The following is a 24,700-nucleotide window of genomic DNA, read 5'->3' on the forward strand; positions in this document are numbered from 1 at the left end:
AAAACTGCCAAATGACTTACTAGAGCAAAGGAGGAGTATTTTTTTTTAATAAATAACTGTAGAACACATGCATTTAAAGTTTTAGCATTATACAATGTCCATAAAAATGCTCCAGAAAAAGAGCATTAATACACATCTGTCATCTCACATACAATGAAGGGTGGGCTGATACTCATTTTCGTATTTCACAGTTTCCCTCAAAAAAACCTCGTGGCCCCTCCCTCATGCATCTGCCAAGGAAAGTTCCAAGAGAGCCGCAGGTGTGCTAGCACAGTCAGACACAAACACCAAACCCATCGTGGTGAAACAGCGCTCCTTGTCTCCAAATCATTAACTGCCTCCAGCGTTACACATTGACATCTATTTCCTTTAAAGATAGCCCTTGTTTACTGGAAAATAGCAAATCCCCACATCTTAAAGTTGAGTATTTCATTTAGTCATGTTAACACTTCCATAAAAATATAGAAATATCCTGAGAAGGCTTTCTCTTTTAAAATAAGTTAGATTTTAAAAGTCTAGTTAGAAAAAAGTAGGTGTTGAATGACTGCAGATGGCAGCAGCAAAAACTTAGGTATTTTTCTTAAAAAGAGGCATTTGCGTTGCGGGAGGTGAGTGAAGGTGAGCTCCAAGCACCTGCCTCGGGTCTCAGCTACCACAGGCCTGGCCCACAGCAGAACCGAGGGACGGCTCAGGGTCCCCTGTCAAACTCTCCCCGGTCCAGCCCAGCCCCTGCGCTCCCCTGACCTGCAGAACTGGCGTCAGCCCCTCTGCCCAGCAAACCCCCACGGGGCCGCTCGCCCCAGCAGTGCTCTCATGGGCAAATGACCGTTTCACCACTTCAGCTGTGAGAAGCCTGACAAGCTTGTTGAAATAGGTTTGTTTTTACACAATCGGTGCCATCTTGGCTAAACACGGCAGCCGGGGGGAAAGCAGAGCCTACAGCATTTCTCCAGTGAGGGCTCTGCTGTTTGCCATCCTCTTTCACTTCCATGTGAGGAACTGCTGCCCAAAACAATTCACTTGCTTTCAAAACAGTCAAGAGTCCTTTCCCCTTGCTAGAGTTTGTACTTCCCTTCATTACTCAAAAACATGCACACAAAGCAGCAACGTCCTCCCTCCCTGGCTAATTCCAAGCAACCGAAAGCAGCAGACAGTAGTAACTGGGCTAAGCTCGCTCTCCCTGCATGAGCTCCTGCCCCTGCTGAACACCACTGAAAACCAGTAAGGATTTGGGTTTTTATTGTCAAGTGCCCCAAAAAATTTAGTGTTGTTTAAATATAATTTTTAACTCAAAATCTGCAAAACAAATGTAACAGAGTACCACAGCTCTTAGTTCATCATCCAAGTCCCAACCAAGTTTTACAATAATTAAAAAGTGTAATCAAAGTAACATTTAGCATATAAATCATTTCATGTGACTCCACAGAGAAGTGTCATTTGTAAAATTTCTACTTTGTCCTACAAAGGATCACTGGGAAAGTTAACAATGATAGTTTATTTACTCTTTTGAAGAAAATGTTTTGTAAAGCGATCTAGTTCATTCTCGAGGTGAATGGCTTTATTTCTGCAAAACAAACAAAAGCAACAGATTTACTTCAATGCAGTAACATCACAGGTAGAATCAACACACCTGTTTAATTTCTATTCCTCCATTCCTGAAACCAACAGCACTAAGAAAACCTGAACACAAGCTGTGGTCAGAGCGGACATTGGGAGCGCAGGAGCCGAGCGGGCAGCTCCAGCCGCCTCCCAAATCTCTGCCCCGGACCTCCCTGCTTCTGGCCTTTTGGTGTTTAACCCAGGAGAGGTTCTGCACTCCCATGTCGTCCTGTGCTGTGGGGACAGACGTCCATCCGATTGCGGTCGGGGACGTCCGAGGCCAAAATGCAGCGCACAGCCAGGGGAAAGCACACAGAACCAGGGCTGAGGCTGCTGCTAAGTCCCTAAACCACCTATTGCTGGAAGTTTCTCTTCTGTAGAGACCAACTACTGGAACGAAGAGCAAAACAATACTGCTGTGAATGACTGAGCAGCGTACAGCTGCTCTCATGTTCTCCTATGGGGAGGGTTCTTTGGGAAGGTGCCACCCTCATTTACCTGCAAGAGATGATTATTCTTGAGAAAGCCACCTCTCCCCTACCATAAACAGAGACAAAGCTAAAGACAATCTAAAAAAAGAGTACTTTTGGAGCTTTGCTGATTCACCTAGGTCGAAGCATGCATTCATTTAACTTAACCAGAGCTGTCCAGCCACAAGTAAAGGAAACGTACTGCGGCACATCTGTCTGCCCCCGCGCCTGCCCCATTGCCACTGGAAAGCAACAGTGAGCGCCAGCCTCCCTGAATTTGTCCATGGCCAGTCCCCCCGGCTCACCTCAGCTGCCTGGAGTTGCTCTGTATGTTCTCCAGCTGATCTATTTCTTTGGAAAGCCTAGCGATTTCATTTTCCAGGTTTTTCTGGGTAATATCCACCTGCTGACAGAGCCGAGCAAAGGTAGTGGCCATTTCCCTAAAGGGAAAACAAGTTTGTAATCGTGATTTACAGAAGTCTGTGCTATGAAAAAAAGTAAATTAAATTAAGAAGATAGAATAAATAAATCACACAGCATTGCAGTGTACAGTAGAACGCAGCAATCAAACTCTCCAGCTGCTAAGGGACTACAAAACAGCAGAAAGCAGGAGAATTATGTATTTTTTTTAATGAAAAAAAGAAACCTTAAGCATCCAAAACGCACCTCAGTCTATGCCAACATCACGTCTGGCAATTTTTCACTGAGCATCACCAGGGACAAGTCTGAGATGGGGACTCTGGCACCAACACATGCTGGAACAGCAGAGGGCCCCACTCAGCGGGACGGGAGCCCTTTGCAGGGTGGCCCTGGACTTACTCCCAACCTGAGCTCCAAGTCTCTTTCTTACACAAAGGACAAAAGCACCCAGTTACCACCCCAGGCTGGCAACCAGGCTCTCCCACAGGAGAGCAGACACCTTCTCCTCCCTACTTCACCTCCCTGGAGCATTGGTTTGCGTCCAGCTCTTCCCTGTCCTCACAGAGACACACGGCTGCTGGACACGGGGATGATTCTCTTTCCTCTGCTGAAGCTGAACTTTGTATTAGTAAAGAATCCCCTGGGCTACGCTGGAGAGGTGGTCTGTACCCTGGCGGTCAGAGGTCTCATTTAGCAGGCCTAATTGTCTGAAATAATAATTTCATCAAAACAAACTGTTTCAGCAGGAGAGGCTGAGGGAGACAATCACCCAGATATTATATTGCAGAGACAGGTAGGAATGTATTTGGGAAAGAGATAGAAATGAAACAGTTCATAAAGGCTGTGAAGTTCCCAATACTGACCCAAACCAACCCCTGAGGCACAACAGACGCTCACAATTAGACGGACTTGGTGCTGGTCCAATGCTCATCTAAAAGCAGAACTCGGCCTCTGCTAGAACCGAGCCGGCTCCCACGTCCTCAGAGCAAGGCGCTGGACAAGGCCTACATCTGACAACTAACTCTCACACACACATGGGGATGTCCGTATGGATCTTTTTAGGAAGTTGTTTCAAATTCTTTTAAAAGTTCCTCATAATAAATGCCGCCGGACACCACAGCTGCCTTCCCACACCAGGTACAGCCCGTCCCCAGGCCCAGGACACCACTGGGAAACAGCGGTGTGATACTTACTGTTGCACCTGATGGCTGCAATTAGCGCTGGTCAGACTGACGATCATCTGCAGCTTTTCAGTAGCGTAGTTGACAAACTGCTGTTTGAAGGCTCTCTCTTTTGCTTTAGTGGTCCAAGTCAGTCTCTCATACAGATACAACAACCCGTACATACTTAAGGAAAGAGAGATGAGCTTCCAGCCTATCGTTCTCCAAATCTGAAAAAGAAGATTCTTCATTAGCTTAAGTAAGTTGCCCACAGAATAAAATCTAATTCCACCCATTTTTTTAATCATCTTCATAGCCCTTTCACCAGATTAGTTTAAGAAAATGTATTATTTCCATACTATTCAGCAGAGAAATAGAGCTGTAATCAAATGAGCTGGTGCCCCCGTAGCACGGAGAATCCGCAGGGTACAGAAGCCTCACTGCTTTTTAGTGAAGGAGGAAGCAAAGCTCCCACTAAACCCAAACCAAATGAGGCACCATCAAATCATCCTCTAATTCAGAAGCTGAACACAGACATACAGCATAGAGAATATGTCCAACTATGCTCAGAGTAATTAGACTAATTTTATCTCTACAAACTGATTGCGGGTATCCAATGTACTACACATGCTCTTCTGGCCTGGTGTTACGAAGTCCATTACACACTCCATGTTGCACCCCAAACTGAAAACACCAGCCTAGTCTTTGCCATCACTTCTAGTAGAGGGAATGTTGCTAATACTACTTGCCACTCCGCCAACAACGATGATGCTCATAGAGGTCCGCGACGTCAGCGAAGCTAAGCTCATAACCAAAGGAACCATGAACTCGTCGTGCGACACGCTCTCTGGCGTTGCGGCAGGAAGGCTGGCGGCAGACGGGGTGGTAGCTAAAGGACGAGGGATCTACAAGAGTGGAATATGGCAGCCTAAGTAAAAAACATTAAGGAACTACACAGCAGACTGGTCTTATTTTATTTTCATATATTCAGGGTCTGATTTACTTTAAGGAAACTCTTTGGCACAGAAACCTCAACAATGCTCCTGATAAGCAGTGGAAGTTGTGAGAGCTCTTTGCCCAACAGGGGACTGGGTTAGAATACGGGTTCTGCATAGGATTGGCTCTGTTGTAAGGATCCAAAAGTTATCAGTTAAAAAGTTATCCAAAGGCTTCAATCCAAGATAAAACACAAGTCAGATAACAGCTACACAAATTTTAGGAAAGGCTTTTTGTTCCATTCTAACCCTGAATATAATCCAATAAAGACAACTCTCACTAAAAACATTTCACACAAAGGACCTGGGGGAAAGGAACAGCAAGCATGTAAAAAGTAAAGGCAAATCCAGTAAAAATCAGTATATTCTCATCAAGGTAAAACAAGGCACTTCAAATGTCAGCCCAGTCTCTGAAGCACTCACTTGTAAGTTTGGATCTGCTAGTCCCAACAGCACTCTCTGAGCTTGTTTAGGACCCAAGAAGCGGTTGACAAGCGAAGACCATCCCAAGGAAAAGTGGAACATGATATCCTCTTGAAAATCCGCACACAGACTATGACAGTTTAGATCGTAGCTGAGGTCAAACCTCCTGCACGGAATTAGCAAGTGGAGCTGATTCTGAACACCAGAAGGCAACAACGGTTTCAGATTTTCTAGAAATAAAACAGATTAGTGAAAATGAGTTAACATCAAATGCTTTACAGCATATTCACAAGTAGCATCCTTGCACTGCTGAGCAGCTTTGTGAACTACAAGATCTAAACTGACCAATTATTTTATTTATGTATTTATTTGTAAAACTGGTGGGCATTTCAGAAGTATTGATCCTAATAGAGCAGGCGATTTATTGCTCTGATAAAATAATCCTGCAAAATCAACCGATAAAGCACTGCTTCACAAATTGATCAAATTAACTGAAAGGCCTCTACCAATGGTGAAAAGATAATTATGGGCTAAGAAAACATTGGTTTATCCAGCAGTTCTGTGGCACCAAACAGAAAAGGCAACATTATTGTGTACGACAACAGAAGGATTTGAGATCTTGCTCTGAATCCTTTATTACCAGAAACAGATCAAATGAGAGAGATGGATATGCAATTGAGTTACTACTTATTAAAAAAGTGCAGAAATACTTTGTGAAACTGTCCTTTTTTGTGCTCAGAATCTGGAGGGATGTAGGGAGAGGATTATACTTCAGAAATATTATCTGACCATGTATTTCATGTATCTGTTGTGGAAGCCAAAGGTTTAAATGGGTTTACAAATGGATTAGACGAGTTCCCAGAGGACAGGTCCATTACTACCTGCTTAAACCATTAATCCACACACAGTATCTTGGCTCAGGGGTCCCTGAACTGGGGACAGATCTCTGTATTTAACCTGCTTCGTTATTCTTCTCCCCATGCATCAGTATCAGAGATGGGCTACTGAGCTGAACGCACACTCAGTCTTGATCTAGGATGGCTTTTCCTTTATCATTTTGAAGTGTCAACATTAAATCACCATCAGAAAGAAAATTCTTTCAAAAGCAAGTTTTCTTCAATTGTCTTCCTTTAACCAAAAGTCTGAGCATTCCTCCTCCCCCATCTTACCGATCATCTCCTGCTGGGACTGATGCATCGCCTGATTGACTTCACTGGAGCAACGATCAGCCAGGTTCTTTCCCAAACCGTTTTCTATATGTTTGTTCAGTTCCTGAAGTTTTATAAAGAATATATGCTCATCAATTTGTATGTAGCTAATCAATTGCATTATACAGCGCAGAGCTATGTTAAACACTACGCATTGGTATTTACAGTGGGAAGAAAAGCGTGTTACCATGGAACTACCATGCTTTTAAATTGCGCACTGTGATTGAAAACCTAACTGAAGTGACACAGGAGAGATCCCTCCAGGACTGAAATCACTAAAAGGGATAACAAGTCTGTACGTTCAATGAACTGGGACCCTATTGAGTGTACCACTACCATCGCGCCCTGCAAAGCCTTTGCTGTCGTCATTTGGTAGGAGCCAATGTCACTGCTCTGCACAAAGACAAGCCGAGCCCTGGGCCCACAGGGAGGTTTGTTCCGGGCACTTTGTAGGGTGGGGGCAGCACCAACCACCCCAAAAACCCAGCGCTGCCGGGCGAGCAACGCGGCTCCGACTGGTGCGGGTTACGGCAGCTCACTCAGCAGCAGGAACATCTGAGCGTGAGAGGCCAAAGATGAACCTCATAGGTCTAAGTTCCTCTAAAATACTAAGTCTGAGCAGGAATTTCTAGAAGTTTAATAAAAACTTGCCATTTTTCTTTAATTTTTTTTAAAAAGTGTTAGGTATTTGCAAGCTCATTCTATTTTTGGATCTATTTCATTTTAGGAGTAGTGAAAATTGTTTATGTAAGGTCTTTATTCACTGGAAGTGAAGACTACAAAGCAGGATGTCAGCAAATTAAAGTTCTGGTAACCACTCTAGTGAAAAGTCAGTTAAAACCAAAAGTAATTTTGTTTCAAAAACAAAGTGGAAAATATTTTCAACCTTTTCCAGTTTTAGATAAACAGAGATATGTGCATGTCAGAAAGCAAAAATCCTGCAATGCTTTAGAAAGTGTCACATAAAATGCTACGCAAATTATGAAAATACAGAAGTAGAAATTAAGGGAAAGACAAAGAGCCTGGCTTCAAACGATGCCAGAGAACTTACTGTCTTATAGAGCTTCAATACTTGAGGAGAAGGGTGAAAATCTGAATAAAATTCATCAACTAAAACAGAAAGTCGGCAAATCTCATCAGTCATGGCAGAGGAGACCTGGAAGAACATGGAAATAACATAAAACGTTTCTCCTGCTTTTTCCAGTCAGAGTGAAAACAGATCACTGCATTAACTGTTACAATAACTGATTCAATGACCTGACAGTCAGGAAGGATTGCTGTTTTGAGGTGGGTTTTTTCGGTTGGTTTGGTTTAATATTGGAAAAGGGATGTACTAGACATTTCAAACATACTTCATATGGTGGGTGGGCACCTAAATGAGCCACCTCACAGAACAGTCAACAGGGGAACGTGGAAGATTTTTCACATCACCATTACTTACTTTACTTTCTACTTCCTCAGTAACACGTTTGATTTTTTCCTTGGTATCTTCTGTCAAAACGTTGAGTTGATTTCGAACAAAGTCCAATTTGTCCTTCTGATCTTCTCGCTCTTCCATGGAATGGACCCTAGCACAGCACAAAGGAATCACCATCACCAGCAGGAATTGTTCCCAGAACAGAACAAGCCCCAAAACCAGGCAGGGACCACCTGGCTGAGGGTTCACCGAGCAGCCAAAAAGAATCCAAAGTGCCACTGGCTGAAGGAAGCAGAAGCACTGCTTCAGAGTGACCGCAACAGAGATATTCCATTTACAGGCACGTTTAAAGGCTGCACTGAGCGAATATAACCCAGATTCCTTGGTTTTGATGTATTTAGGAAAACAGCATTTGGAGCTGGAATTGTTACCATAATTACAATGGAAGAAAGTGGGAGCAGTCTATCCTGATTTCGAAATTTGATAATAGATAAATCTGATCAGACTGTCCTACTGCTGCTCACCAGCACCACTCAACTATTCCTTAACAGTGACAGGGTCTGACAACCTGGCAAAGCAAAGGCACAAACAACTCTCTTCAGAAGTCCCCGATCTATCTTAAAGGGCCAGTAGAAACATCAAACGGCAACTCATATTAAGAGGGGCCACTACATAAGATTTGACAGGTCGACTGACAGAAAAAAGTAGAAAATCAGAATATTTTCAAACATTTCACAGCGTGTTTTCATAGGATCTGACAACGTGAGACAAGTTAGTATGTAAACACGCATTCAGGAAGTGTGTTTGACAGGCATAGTGGAGTCTGTTGAAACATAAAGACACACTTTTAACAGAAGGAGATGGACAGAAAGGATTAAACACAACAGCAAGTTCATCGTGTATGAGAGACAAGAGATAGCAGCAAAAGTGAGGGGAAAAAAACATACAAATGCAAACCTCAAAGAACATGGGAAACTATCAGCCAGAGCTGCTATGATTAGCACTAAAAGGACTACAAGCGCAAACAGAAAATAAAGATATTTAAGGATACAATTTGGAAAGGACAAGAGGCCGAGCCTCTGTTAGTACGGGCTCTTCTCAGCCCTTACAGTAAGTATTCTAAGCCATTGCAAATTGATGTTCATCCTCTTATTTATATTTTCAGTTAAGAAAAAAAAAATGCTTATGTCAGGCAGGCCCAAACACTTCTGGAATGTTGGATACGGCCAGAAAAACTTCACATTTCAAACAGTTTTGAAAAAAAATCTGAAAACCCAGAGACTGCCTTCAGAACTGTAAATCAGTAATGAAGAATAACAACATCAACCGAGATCCCCATGCAGAAGTCACAGACCAAGGACAAGCCTGAGTGGTGCAAGTGAGCAGCAGTAAGACTGACACACCAGAAAAATTCCCTATTACTTATCAAGCAAGAAAAGTGAATTTTAAAGTCCATAATGGCCCAAGATATCACCGGCACAGAAACGGCTCCTCAGAGGATCTGGATGAACCGAAGCCAACCAGCTTTCCAAGCAACCTACCTTTTCTCCGCTGCTGCTATGTTTATGGCGTCCATAATGTTTTTCACAGTATCTATGATCTGTTTAGCTCTGATAGTGTGCTGTTCAAACTTGGTTTTCACGGCTGACTGCGAGATACACTCCTGCGAGGGGCCCAAGCCACAACACATTACTGCAATTCCATGCCAACACAGTCAGGAATTTCACTCTCAGAAAGCACATGCTGCTAATTTTACCATGAACTTAAACCAACGGGAAATAAAAAGGGACAAAGCATATAAAAATTAAAAGACAACAGAACTGAAATCTCAAAATGAATCTAGAGCAGCAAATCTGTACCTTCATGTTGATTCACAGTAATGTGCATAGGTTTTAATTATTTTAAAATAAATTAATAAAGGAAAAACAAAACTCAGATGAATACATAAGATAAATCTAGCTCCTCAGAATATTTTCCAAACTATATCTTCAAAATTATAAATGTCTAACATGACTGCTGGCAATATTGTCTAGCTTGAGTTTTCTTTAGTTTCCTTAGTTTCAAGAAGCAGTTCTGTCAATAAAATCTGACATGCTCATGTCAACACTGAGCCTTCAGGAACAAAATACATAATTAGGAATAAAAAATAAAGATTCTCTCACAGGATTAAAAAAAAGTTAAGTAGTCCTTAACGTATTAGCTTAGTTGTAGATTACGGGTGTTAAATGAGTAGAGAATGCTCTAAACATAAAATTTCTATTCAATCTGCAATCTTGAATATTGTACAGCGATTCAGAAACTACGGGACACTGACTGAAAAGATACATAAATGTTCGATGTGGGCAAAAGCAAATCAACTGTGATAAGCCATAAATTAAGTCTTTGACCTTTTTTCAAGTGAGAGTTTTGTAGCCAATTAAATGTTGCTGGTGCTCAACATGCGCTAAGTCACCACAAAGTAGCACCGTCTTCTGTGTTTGAGGGGAAGAAAACAAGCAGCGAGTTTCCTTCTACCAAATCTGTGAGGTTTTTAAACTGTCTTGCACCTCTGGATGCACCTTTCACAGCACAAACAAGCTGAGGTTGCTTTTAGACTTGCCTATGACCTGAGCATATGGTGTAATAACACATTTCAGCTATCTAAAAACAATAGATCAAAACAAAATAAACAAAATGAATAAAATATGCCCTGTTCCTCGATGAAGCAGATCTAGAAATCAGCAATGAAAGGCCAGAGTTTCATTAATATCAGCACATTGTAAGAGCTAGACTAGACACAGAAGAAAGAGACTTCCCAGCATTAGTGTGCAGTAGATAAAAGGATGACAGTCACAACACAATCAGAAAATCCGAGTTAGAGCACTAGGAAAGACACAAAGGTGAGTTAAACGGCTGGGAAAGAGGGACAGCAGCAGCTTTGCTGTTAGTCTGTAAATAAGTATTTATCAAAACAAGGAGAAAAGGCATGTTTCAACAGCATAACCAAAACCAGTTCCCTTCCAGCCCACTCCCAGTACAGCAAGCCAGTCAGTAAGCGCTCAGCTCGCTGCCTGCCCGCGGCGCCAGGGAAGGGCTTGGCAGCACCGCACTAATTCAGGCTGTGTTATTCACTCCAACTTACAGCCCAATGCCTGTTCCGCCCTGGCTCCCTCCTCCCCACACCATTGCTGTTGCCAGTTTTCTGAAGAAACTTGGGAAACATGACAGCAGGCACAGTGGGGTCTGGTTTTATGCAGAATATCCCCTAAGGATGACTGCACACTGTGCCTGTGCTTTGCTGTTTCCATAAGGCATTTCTATGTATCTCATTGTAAGATTTTGCAAAAAAATTACACATACTATTTTCTGTTATTCCACAACATAAAAATTCAGAATTGATCCATTAATCCAGTCCTTTCAGGCTGCATATCTTACTTTCTTTGTTGTAATACAGCTGATACACATAGTAACAGCACTTCTTAAAAATACAACATGAATCTCTCAAACCTGAATTTCATCACTGCTTACAAGTGTTTCTAGCAAAACCTAAACCCGTTTTTCTTTTAGTAACTTTAACTACCCTGTGCTTTGCAGAAGAACATGCTATATAATTTTTTGGAATGTCTTTTGCCCTCATGCAAATGTTTACAGAAATGTAGTTACAAACCTTTTAAAAATATTCCATCTTTTTCCCGTATCACAACAAACTAGCACTGATGGGTTGTTTCTATATTATTTTTATACTCTTGCTATACCGAGCTCCTTTCAGTCCTGGGATGAACAGGATGTTCCATCCGGGACCTGATACTAAAATCAGGAATGTGGATATATTGGAGAAGTAACGGGTCCTTTCCTGAGCCCTTGTGGAAAAGAAGAAGCCGTCCAATTTTAGTGAAGAGAAAAACAGGGCGAGAGAATCCAGGAGGAGCAAAACCAGCAGATACATCCAGTGGGAACATGGATTGAGTGGATGGGTTTATAAATGAGGTGATGAGGTAGCTGAGAGATGTGAACTGGGTGAAAAAGCGCAGGAGACATTTGGAAACTCTGAGCAGGGCACATGAACAGGGACAACGAGCTGAAGGCAGGACAGACAGACAGAGGCAAAGAAGGGGTCAGTGTCTGACAAGGGCAGACAGAAGCATCTGTGCTCTTGTCCCTTCGCTTTCACAGACTGGAGCATAGTCCAAGAGTCTCAGGACTTGTATTCAGGGCTGTGCAGCACCCAAACTGGGTCTGGAATCAAGTAGGATTTCATTCCCAGACTGAACACAGAAAATTCTACCTGATGTATGATATTCTTCATTAATACATGAGCTGGTATAGCCTAGTGTTGTAAACATAACTGACACCAGCAAACTCATGTAATCAGTCACTTTATCAGCTCAAGTGACAGTCATTGGAGTATTCGGTCTGAAGATTTCAGATCTGGTGAACCATTTAGGTATCAGCCTTGCTTTAAAAGCAAATAAAATGCCACTATAGCTTAAGAAATTGCCCACAAGACCTGAATGTGCTGCAACACAGACACTCAAAATATAAGTTACTTTGGCAATCTTAATTTAGCACGTGTTGTCATACTCTTTAAGTGATGTGATCACACTCCTATTCCAAGCCATTCATTATGATTTCAGGATGAAACACGGCCAAGCAGGGGAAAACATCACAGAATCCACGCTCACTGTGGGAGTCAGAAGGTTTGCAGCAAACCAAACGGAAAATGTGAAAGAAGAAAGAAGATGTTTTAATGCCATTCAGTGCTGTCACAGAACTGGTTTTTGTTCCTGCTTCTACCAAAGAAACGTGTCATCTCTGTGACCACGTGATGGATGCTTCTCATTTTGGTGGCCAACTTGAGACTGTGACATCTGATTTACAGATGTGCTGAGCGCTCACAGCATCACATGATTTAACAAGTCATCCATCCATCTTCATCTTAAAATATCCAAAGTGCTGAGTGTTTAATTATAAAAGATTTTGTCAAAAAAGCTTTTGATACAGTACATGATAAAATAAGTTAAAGAACAATAATTGATTTAGAAGCTCAATTTCCACTTTTTTCCTACGGGTTGAAAGTTTCCTACTAAAGCTCTAAGGACAAAAGTTACAAACAAAAATTCATGTTTGGCTAGAAGGAGAGACAAAAGCAAGAAATTTCATGCCTCATGGCCTCAGGCCCTGCTGGTATTCTGAACGAGTCACTTCAACAACTCAGTCATCTATCGTAAGAATATGGGTAAGGATTAAATTTAAACTTTAGTCTGACATTTTCTTGCTTATGCAAGACAGAATCAAGCTGTTGTTTTAACACCTTTTTGATATACACACATAATTCCATTACTTGGTTTTGCTAAAGTCAAATGGGCTTGCTTGTAGTGAGAGAAGAAATACTTCTCAGAGGCAGCTTGATTTTTTTTTAAATATACTGAGCAAGGAATTACTTGTTCAGGCATGCGAGAGCCGTCCTGAGCATTGTTCAGGCCCACGTTGTGTGATGTAAACCAAAACCATCAAGGCATATCCAAAATGTCTCCTTAAGATATCAAAAAATGGCTTTAATTAGAGTTATCAAATTCATCAAGACAAATAGAACCTATCACAAAAAACCTACTCAAGCCCCTAGCCAGTCCTACTTCTGAACAAACTGTGAAGTCCAGCTATGAATACAGGGAAACAGAGGGTGAAGGATGGATTCTGTACAGCAGCAGGGATACAAAAATAGTGTTAGTGTTCAGGAGTATCAGAGCTAAGAGGTGGATAATGGTGATAATTTCAAAACTCTGGCTTTAAAATTGCAACTAAATATTTAGATTTACATTGGTGAAACACTGTCTTACTATTTATGTCCTGAATTACAATGATTCATTACAATACTATAACTTCAGAGAGAAATAAGGCTTAGTACCCAGCAATCTCATCTCATGGTTGTAAGTGATACACTCCTTTCTAAGAGCACCATCTCTTTTCGTATTGGTACTGAGATCTCAAAACACAAGCTATGAGTCCAGTTTTGGTCCCTTTCCACACTGAACAATACTTATTTCTAAAAACTACCTGCTGTTCAAGGTGAGAACAGATGAACAGAGCCCATGGACAAGGCAATGCTGTCACATGGTTTGAATACCTTACACTCCACTTGTTAACATGAGTTACATTCAGTAAAATTAAGCTAAGCTACCTTTGCATTGAAAAACAGGCAGTCTACAAAGCCCATCATAAATACCTCAAATATCTGCTCAAAGTGTTGAAATTCTTGGAATCTTGTTTGAAATCCTTCAGCAAGGGCTCCACCTGTGAAACATAACGGATCATAAGGGAGAGAGCAACACCTCACAACAGTGACTGTATATTAAATATTATTGTTTAACAGGTTTTATGATATTTTTTTGTATTTGAGGAAAAGCAAGAGTTCCTACACACCACCCTCCGGCATTCCTTGGGCCTTCTGTCTCCTGGCACTCAGAACTTCTTTTGCTGAAACAAAAAAGATGCGATTCCTCGCTTCTACAGCATCAATAACTTTGAGCTCATCAACTAGAAATGTCAGACAGCGCTCCATGTGCTGCCTGCGTACCTAAGGAAAAGGTAAAAAGCTCATGAGGAAAAAGCAAAAATTGAGTCATCACCAAATCATAATGTCAGAGTCAGAAAGAGATACTGAACAACCCCTTAGATGGCAGCTGCCTTCTCACCCTACTGATGCTTGCAGCAGCTGCTTTTACCCATCTAAACAGCCCTGGAAGTAACGATACTTTCTTCTGTGACTGTCGGTATTTATGTCAGTTGGATATCTCAGTCAGTTACTGGGGTAACCACTTCATTCCCCTTTTACAGAGAAGGAGGTGTCACTTGGTTGCTATTGGGCAGACCTGCAGAGCACCCCAACCTGTTACCATCCAGTACTGCACTTCACCAGCTGCTCTGTGAAGGTAAAAGTGTGTAATGTGCGCCCTTGGGCTGCATTACCCTTACAGGAACAAAAGAACATTTAAAACAAGCTTAACTGTGAAGGAAAAAGGTTCTAAATAAGCTTCCTATTGCATTACCTGCCTGCATATATTGTAGTTTGAATTGCAGGTTGCTTTTTGCTCTGAACAAGAAATAACTGATTTCCATTTTCTGACCAAATAACTTATCCTTTTATTAATAAGACAAAGCTGGTGTTTACGTATTAACAACCATATTACCTAAGCAATTTAGCATACTTTTATGCATATGGATTCTTTATAAATATATACCGATATTAAAATCAATGAAAATAAGAGCCATGAAGTCACTCACATCTTCCATATATTCTGGTTCTGATGCGGAAGCATCCCATCTATTATTCAAGATGAAGATGTTCGGCTTGGACAGTCGTTCATTCACTTTATGGAAAAAATGCTTCTCCTGAGAATTAAAGCACAAACAGAAAACTCCCTAGAAATCCAAAGCAGAGTCACACATTCTTATGTAACAAATTCTGAAGTTTTTTTAAAAGTTTCCTATTAGAAAGGATTCATTGGCATTAAAACCCACAGATATCCAACACAAAGGCTTAAGATAGTTCAAAAGTCATCAAATGTCTTAACATTGACGCCAATGCTAAAAGATACTGCTAAAAATAGGTACAAATACAAATCAAGACAACTTCCAAAACAAATAATTTAGCAAACCCTGGAAAAGGAAGTCAGTTTTTCTATAGATCTATCATGTCTTTCTTTTACTACTTTCACCCTTATTATCACAAAACTTCATCTCCTTTGATACTCCTGGCCCTCTGTTAAATTTGCTTGCAGTTGTGTGACGTTCTACATATTGTTGGGGAAGAGAGAAAAAAAAAAATCAACACACAAAACACGACTGTATCTGTTCATTTTTTTAAATAAGATGCTTGGCTAAAACTACCAAGTCTTCTGTATTTCAACTACCAAGATGCTCATGTTCTCCAGAAAAACATCCTCTGACTCAGGGGTATCAAACTCATACATTTATACAGTCCTAAAATTACATTCGGCCCGCTGAAGGCAATCGCAAGGCTGATGCGGCCCTGGTGAAAATGAGTTTGAGACCCCTGCTCTAACTGTATTCTTCAAATGGGCAACGTCAGCTTGAACTGCAGACAGTTACATTTCCTGCACGAGGATGCATGGCTTGAACCACAGGAAAAAAAGTCATTGCTGAATGTTTTAATTTTAAAAATAAGATATACAGGTACCTGAAAACATATTTGTGTCCCTTGCCTGCACCTAGCACCTGCTGTTTTCATAGTCATAATGGGTAAGTCGTGATGGAAGGAATACCCCATCAGCACAGCTCAAACAGAAGAGATCTCTCTGCTGCCATCGGCTTTTTGAATCTGTGGCAGGACACCACCATGTATTCTGGACATAACACTGGAGATACATTAGTCTCCACCAGCGGGGGAGCAAGTATGTATAAACGAGATTACTGTTGCAGAAATAAGGACCTTGTCTGAAAAGAATGTATAAGGGAATAGTAGAAAAAACCCACGTTTATGCAAAAAAAAAAAAATCTGTGGTTGTGTAGTAGCTGCCAAGTATTCTCAAACCTGTCATGGTAAGAGGCAAAAATAACACTTAAGGCAGATGAGAACATGGTTATCACATGCTTTACCTGAAGGACAAACTTGTATAATGAAGAGAGAAATTTGCCATAATGCAAAGCAAAATACAGATGCTTTAGAGCAGTTACATAATTGTTAAAGGCAACTTCATTTGTGTCTACAACGCTGAAAAAATTTAAAAGGAGAAAATAAGAGGGCTCTTTAATGAGCCACAGCCTCAATTATGGCTAAGATCAACTTCCTTTCCCCTCATACACACCCCAGACACTCGTTATTTCCAGATTCTAGTAATTACAAGGATTTACGGACAGGCATGGCAACCAAAAAAGCTCAGCAAGACTTTAATGCTTTGAACAAACTGCAAGACTAACCTCTTTCTATTTAGCAGCTTTCAGCCGTGCGAAACAAGGAGCAAAGATTGGCCAAAAATCACATTAAAAAGCAGAGCAGCACTTCTATGACTGGGTGTTAAGGATCAGACAAATACAAAATTAACAGAATCTTCCAGTAGACATACAGCCTATTCCTTTTTCCTGCATATTTACTATCTCAGTCAGATTGTTTTTAATGGTTCGTTCATTCAGATCCAATGAGACAACCAGATCAAATTTGGCCTTTCCTCTGTTACTTCATTACACCAAACTGAAATCTGGCACACAGGTCCCTAGTGTTTCCATGGTTTTATACAGTAACACGGTGTTCACTGAAATCCAGTATTTGTCTTCCCTTTTTTAATAGAAAAATAAAACAAACTATCATATGCACATAATGAAAACAATTTCTAGACCCCCTCCACACCAAAAGACAAAAAGTGTCCTTCACACGAGATAATGGAGAAGATAAAGCCATAGTTGTGGACATCATCTCTTTGCCTTGGATGTTGTCAGAATCTTCTTTCTTTTCCTTTTAAATCACATCTCTTTTGTACTTGAGTATTTGTGGATTTGGCTCAGAAGACAGAAGGTCACATTTTTAAACTCATTTTATGTTCCCAGATTTCTATCAAACTATTCTAATTTGCTAGAATGCAAGGAAATACTGTCGCTGCACATTCAGTTCCTTACTGTATTAAAAATCACCCCAATTAGAAAGTTCAGACTCTGCACACCACAACTATGCTCAGAGCAATCAGAGCATTTCATTTGTCTACAGTAGGCTTAATAAAAGTCTTCTAGAGATTTCTCAGTAGCATTACACTACATTCTGGCAGTTACGCTTCCAATAACTTTGAAACCTTATATTGATATTGTCTGAAGTCACAATACTTAGTTTAATCAAAAGTGGAGATCACTACAAAATTAAAGCAAATCTCTGGTCTTTTATTTTGAGTCTCACAAGAGCTCCTTTGGCCACCTTACATGCTCTCCTTCTACAAGTCATACAATATTTAGCCTGCAAAGTATACAGAAGTCTTCTCTCTCTTGAAACAAGGCTTTATAGAATAAAGGTGTTAAAATATCTTCAGCTCTCCACACCGCACAGAATCATGCAACATGAGTGCTTATTGACAGCAACTTCTTCAGAAGAAACACAGTCCAATGAGGGCAACCTGTGGCACTTGTCCTCAGTACAAAGTGTATCAAAGGAATTCACCCTCTTCTCAGACAAGAACACATGAGGAGCAAGACACAAATTCAACTTCCTTCACCTGCTTTGTGTATTTTACTGAACTTCTGGATATGAAATACTCCATAATTCATTGATAAGTGTCTTCAACTGACAAATATTGACAAATTGCAAGGCAAGACAAGCACTACATTATCCATTGATCAAAAAAGAAACTGAGATAGAAAGGACAAATGTGATGCTCAAGTCAGAGTAAGCAAAGCTAGTAAGAAACTTGGTTCTCCTTTCCCTAGTGAGGGATACACATTATTTCTTGCCTCCCAGCGCCAAATTCTATTTAGAAGATCTAAGTTCAATGATTCATGGGAGCTCCATAAAAGGTCTAAGAGAAGCCATTTCAGTTATGGAACTGCTGAGTATCTAAATAAAGAAGTACCGTAAAATCATTGCACATCATACCGTGTTCATGAGAGTTGATTCAGAATTGGCAACCAAGACAAACACATCAGCATCTAAGCAGAATTTGTCAATCCAGCTGTCCAGTTCTGTAGTGACATCTGTGCCAGGGCTGTTGAGAATAAAAAATACAAGCAAAGTAAAAAATACACAGCAAGGACTATTTGATTTTTCAAAATTGATAAAAACAGAATGAGATTGCGTAAGGGCCTTGTAAGAAGATACAAAGCTTTATTGCTTTAGACTGACGCTTACCTCAGGCTTACTGCAAACATAGCAAAAGCCAATTACCATTTCACATTTATCAGTCACTCACTCATTGGACCATCTACTCATCCTAAAATGCAGTTTCTAACGAATAAATATGCAAAGCATAAAAGTCAAGGGAAGTGACAGGCAGTTAATCAGATATCCAGGCAGTCTCACAGAATGGTCCACCTCCCTGTATCCCAAGTTTTCAATTTTATTTAAACATGACGATTGTTCATAAAATATTTTTCCAGTAATAAAAACCTACTGTGAAGTGATATGCTATGTAAGCTGTGCATAGATTTAATAAGAAATAAAAATGGAAGTTTTTTTAAAGTAAGTGGAATACGAAAGAACATCAGGTCATGTTTGCAACACCTCAGTTTCTGCAGGTTCACTTCTCTCCTTATGCTTCACCTTTAGCAACCAAGTGTGTGCAGATCAAATGACGCCTTACATAGTATGGATGCACGGATTCCCTCTCGGCTTCTAGCATTCTTATGCTAAGACACGTCCCCAAGGAGACAGCACAACTGCATAAGCTGAGAAATCCAGAAGTGTCTCAAACCAACCAGCTCCCTGTGCCAGCCAGGCTGGTGTTCTCTGCCACTAACACAGGACCCGAGCTTGCACTCAAGAAAAGAATGACAAACTCCCACTGATTTCCAAGGTGCAAGATTAGAGATTCAATCAAAAGCACTGCAATTTATCACAACACACTCTGGGTGTTATTTTGCTGCTTATGAAGAAATCATACTTACAGATTCACTCATACTTGAGTGAATTACCATGAAATTCAATCTATATTGATTCACAGATCACCTAACATACTGAAAAAATATTGCCAGGTCATACTGCAGTGGCCAGGGATACGAGCATTTGACAAAGCAACAGGTTTCAGAATTCTTTAAATACACCAACTGTAGGAAACGCTTGCCCAACACAGGCACACACATACAACAGTCATGATTATGTTTTGAGGTCACCTACTACTTTGATATCAGGCACTGCAACTCTTAACAGAAGCTTTTAAAAATGAAGTCCGAATTGCTTATGCTTCACGTGATCAGTTTGAAGCATTTAAAGACAGTAGAAGGGCAAAAGGTTGTTGCTGCAACAACCCTACTCACACTTCCAAACCATTTGTTTTAAAGGTAGCAGTATCCTCGTCCAAAAGCTGGTCCCTTATTCAGCTCAGTCACAAGACACTTGTCTGTTCCAACTGTTACAAGGCCAAAATTAGTGGGGTGATGACAGGCAGCAGTATATACAAAGAACAAACTGTGCTCTCAAAAAAAAAGCGCCTTTCAATAATTTTGCAACCAAACCATAATCAATCAGTAAACATTTACTAAAGCAAAAAACATACCTGTCCACTAAAACCAAATCATCTCTCAACAGGGCACACTTTGACTTAGGCCAAAAGACATGGACGAGACAGCCAGCTTTCAAATCTTTATCCATGTGAAGCGCATGAGCAAGTTGATTGACTGTCTATAAAGAGAGGACAAACATTAACATGCACCACAAACAACTCAGCAAACCAGTTTAATTTGGTTCTCCAACAAACCTGGATAGGACCTATCTGGAACAGAATAACAGAGTTAATAATTCCTAATGGTGAATATTTGCGATTTTTTAAAAAGCTCTTAGACTCAGTAGCTAAAGAACAAGTTGTGCATTGAAACCTAGATGGGATTTTCTTTGGAGTGACAAAGCGGTATTCTCTACAGGGTTAGAGTGTGTGACACTGAACATCATTGTGAATTTGCCCCAGAGGTTTAACCCATCAATGTGAGCACTTAAATAAGGTAGGCAATGTAAGGCCAAATAAGAGGCATGTTCCAAACCCTTGACAAGTAGCAGAACTTACTCTCAGTTCTATAAAAGTAAATCACTCAACATACACTGTGCTACAACGTATCAGTTGTTTCTCTGAAATATCCAAGACTCTGAAGTAGACCATGCCAATTTGTTAGTTATTCATTCCTGCATCAGGAACTCAAAAATGCAGAACAAGTTAGCCTTATACTTTTGTTAGACTTGAAATCGTTGTTAGAATACACATCATTTCCGAAATGGTTACTGTGAAAAGTAGCATTGATCATTCAAGAACTGTACCTTGACACTCTTCTTTTCATCTGATCCTTCTGTCATAAGATAAGCTTTATCTCCATCTGTCCCTTCCACACTGAGAAAGCAGTTGGTTGTATGGCCAATCCCACTAGGAAGCACCTTATCCCACAGCATTGCATTAATTACCGAACTCTTCCCGCTGCTTGTTCTAGGGGAAAAGAAAATCAAAGCACTCTGAGGCCAGTCCAGTAGCATTACACGTACCTTTGTTTGAGCCCAAACGTGCCCCCATTTCATTGCATCAGACCCACACAGTGGAAGCTGTTTCGGGTGACAGAGCTCCAAGACAGGGCAGCACAGCTTTCCAGAACAGAATAGGGAGTGTAGGAAAAGTTTATCTGAATAGCAATTTCAAAAATCTTTCTTGGTATCAATACTGCCTATCCAACCAAGAAAACCTAAATTAACCAAAACGCTGTCCATTAAAAGGAACTGTTCACCAACTCAAGATTCTGCAAGAACTTAAAGTTCTCAGTAATGTCCTACTTCACACTGTAACCCTCTAGCCTTCACCCATGAAAATGTGAGGTTTAACTGTTACACAGCCCTATGAAGTAAGTTACATAGACTATAACTCATTTTAAAGCTAATTCTTCTGGAAAAACATTTCAGTGCTGACTGTACGACATTTTACAAATATATTAAAAATGTCAGAGGGAGAGTTAAAGTCGCTTTTTCCTGTGCTGAAATTCTGCCCTTTGCAAAAGCAACTTTTATGACACATCACATCTGGTAAAAGGACCCAACTCTCAACTTCTAACTGTGAAAAATCAAGGCTGAGACAAAACTCATTTCTTTTTCCCAGGTCCTTTCATTGTTTTCTTTAAACAGCTAAACTATTTTTAGCAGAGTGAAGGTAAGACCAATGTTGTACACATTTTTAGCAATACTATTATAGAATTTTTAGAACTAAAACATGAAGACTCATACTCCAGAAAAACTATGTAATCACATGCTTAAATTTAAGCACAGAAAAATCAAATTTCCTGAAGCCGCACCGACTAACAGACAGAAGATTAACCACACACATAAAAGCACTTGAAAGCCCTGGAACCATAGTCCTTCAGATGGACTTCACTATTTTATACCTGAGTTCACATGCAGTAACACAGATTTTCATCATCTTTCCACACCCTCGATATTTTATAGTAACAGAATGGCACACTGTTTAGAATGCAGATATTTATTGGAAGTGTTACAATGTAATCAAAATTTCTCACTGAAAACTTAAGACTCTTCCACTCAGATGAGACTGAAATCCAAACCACAACACATACAATCACTGACACATGAACCCTCAGTACTTTTGGTCTGAACACCTGAAAGCATCTCTATAGAATACTTCTTATGTAGTAACACATTTCAGCTGCAACAAATACATTTAACTCCCTTTTATTCCTGCTGCAAAAATAAAAAGATACAGCTGAGTTGATCCTAAGCTGACTCAAGTTAAAAATTTTCAAATACTGAAAAGACGTTCTTTTTTAGAACAGAAGTGAATTTAAATCTCTCATAGCTTTGAAAATGCTACCTAAATATGTGAAAGGTTTGGTCTCTAGTAATAACACCAAAGACTGTAACTAAAACTTTTCCTAATCAGTGATTCGGGAAAGCAGAAATTCAGCTTCATTCAGATTGATCTGTCAGTCGTACAGTCCATTGTTACTGTTACTCCTTATAATAATCACACAGATCTGCCAAACTTATGACACAACTAATAAGGCAAGTGTCTTGAACCGCCTATTTTTCTTCAGCTGCTTACATGTGGAAACATAAACAGCTCAAAGTTTAGTTTTTCAGTCCTTGCGATCAAACGCAAAAGTTCTTAAGAGTAACAGCCCAGTAAAACAAAGATATTAAACAAACAAAACCATCACATTAAAAAAAAGAACGGCTGTTCTGGAGAAGACAATGACAAACTCAGACTTTTGTAAATCAAATAATGGATCTACACAGAATAATAATTTTACAGAGTTTATCAATGAAAAACATATAACAATACATACATAACTAATCTACAGTCATGAAGTCAAAGAAATATTCAGCATCAATTAGATAAAGGTGAACATGGGTTTAGGTATTATATTTCAAATAGAAATTTTACAATGAAGCACTAATTCCAGTGCATTTAAATTAGAAATACAGTTACTAAGCCCTGCAAGGAAAAAAACCCAAAAAATCAAATTAAGTTCTGGTAATTCTGTTCATTACCTGCCAAAAAATGCCACTTTCATGTGTCTCCGTGACAGCACCTCACCGATGACTGCTAATTTTTTTTTATAAGTCTGTATTTTTGCTAGTTCATCTTCTGTTGCTACATGTTCAAGCTCTGGATTCCTGTACGTTGCTACACATAGAAAAAGAATAACATAAAAACAATCACATATAGAGTAGATGTGTTAGGATACAAGATACAGATCATCAGTACTTCACACACCAACAAAGATTTGTGTAGGTTGTAATTATACAGCAATAAAAAACCAAAACAAACAAAACCCCACTAAAGACACTGATACTAGCCCTGTCATTTGACAGCTTCACCACAAGCACTTGTGAAATCATGACATAAATCACTGCAGATAAATCAACAGCCTAACTGCTGGATTTAAAATCTATTCAGAACTTGAATGATGCTCCTCAACACGCCTGTGACCACAGACTGCTGCACCGTGTTCCTTGTGACACCTGCCTCCCCCAGAAGGGAACACTGGGACCTCACATGAATCCACCAGCCAGGCTGGGTTCTCCTGTCCCTGCACAGCTCAGCGGGGCGATGAGCAACCAACTTTGAGCGGTAACACACATGTCTACACGTTGCTAAAATTTCTGATGGTGTAATCAGAAGTTCTTTGCATTACATCATGTGGGTCTACTTTCCAACTGAACAATGGGAGAACCTGTTTGTCCTTCTATGCAAAAGAAACTGCAACAGGACTATAAATGCTGGAGTGGTTAAGCTTTCACCCTGGTGGAAAGGAGGTCAGGCTACCAGCCCGAGTGATGCAATCAGATTTTCATACATGTAACCATTCTAGGCATCCCAGCTAGCCTAAGCTAAAAAAATCAACATCAAATGAAAAATGTGGCTATTTCTGAAGGCATATGTTTAAACAAACAGCACACTGATGGATGCCATGCTGTACACTGTGCTGCTGTAAAACATACTGAAAGCAACAGACAAGGCCCTTGTGTTTAAGAACACTAACCTTCCACAAACGTGGCTCCTTCGGTGACATAGTCCAGCAGCTGGTCGAAGATGGCAGTGATTGTCTTCTTAGCCAGCACAAAGTGCTTCAGCGGAGAGACGGCAGTGTCTGCCATTGTGGAACTGCAAGGAAAGTTACATAAAAGTGACCGAAGCATCCCATACACCCAGTTACAGGGGAAGACATGCACTTCTCATCCAGATGTTAAAAACAAAGCACAATAAATCAAAACGAAACTCAAAATCCAAGCCCCAAACCACGACGAATATCAATAAGTTTGGTTTACGCTGGTTCCATTACTCTGACAAACTCTCCTCCCCTTGCCACACACACCGACAGCGGCTCACGAAGCTCGGGGACGGATCTAATCTGATTAGGTGCGGGTTGTTCTCGAAATACGAGACTTTCCCCTCAGAAAACGTCGCTCAGAACCTCCCCGCCGCCCGGAGGTCAGCGCTGTCCCCTCGGCCCAGCGCGGACAGGCCCGCGGCTCCGCCCGGCAGGCCCTGCCCCGCCGCTCAGGGCAGGAGCGGACGCAGCGGACAGGGCGCCCCCGGTCCCTCACAGCGCCCCGGGCCGTTCCGTCGTTACCCGGCAACCGCCACGCCGCTGGCGGGGCCCTGCCCGCCGCCCCGGCCCTCCCCGCCGCCACCGCCGCCGCCTCCTCCTGGCCCGCCGCCGCCGGGACGGGGGCGGACATCACTTCCGCTTCCGCCTCTCCTCACCTCGCTCCCGGCCGCGCCGCGAGGGAGGGCGGGGGTCCGCCATTTTTACTGAGGGCCCAATGGGGGGGCAGCCGCCATCTTCAGCGAGGGCAGAGGAGCGCTGGGAGCGGCGACTGCTCCTGAAA

The 24,700-nt window shown here is 41.1% G+C and overlaps 1 protein-coding gene across 4 annotated transcripts; it reads right to left on the minus strand.

Moving 5' to 3' along the window:
- Positions 1–32: 32 nt before the first annotated feature.
- Positions 33–24,473, minus strand: MFN1 (mitofusin 1). 4 transcript variants are annotated; one of them, XM_080349656.1, is made up of 18 exons: positions 24,442–24,473; positions 23,851–23,972; positions 22,856–22,991; positions 20,630–20,792; positions 19,878–20,002; positions 18,263–18,371; positions 14,953–15,060; positions 14,092–14,245; positions 13,895–13,962; positions 9,234–9,355; positions 7,717–7,843; positions 7,327–7,431; positions 6,237–6,339; positions 5,068–5,297; positions 4,399–4,554; positions 3,683–3,879; positions 2,375–2,509; positions 33–1,564 (listed from the first exon to the last, which is right to left on the minus strand). In XM_080349656.1, the coding sequence occupies exons 2-18, from the start codon at positions 23,963–23,965 to the stop codon at positions 1,495–1,497; spliced, it is 2,223 nt and encodes a 740-aa protein (XP_080205782.1). In that variant the 5' UTR covers positions 23,966–23,972; positions 24,442–24,473; the 3' UTR covers positions 33–1,494. The 4 variants fall into 4 exon arrangements, 3 of the variants coding, with proteins under 3 accessions (XP_080205782.1, XP_080205783.1, XP_080205784.1); XM_080349657.1 differs by lacking the exon at positions 24,442–24,473 and adding an exon at positions 24,184–24,315; XR_013922513.1 differs by lacking the exon at positions 33–1,564 and having other exon boundaries at positions 2,379–2,509; positions 4,392–4,554.
- Between the last annotated feature and the right edge of the window lie 227 nt (positions 24,474–24,700).

This window comes from Nesoenas mayeri (assembly GCF_963082525.1).
Source record: "Nesoenas mayeri genome assembly, chromosome: 9".
In the NCBI taxonomy this organism is placed as follows: Eukaryota; Metazoa; Chordata; class Aves; order Columbiformes; family Columbidae; genus Nesoenas; species Nesoenas mayeri.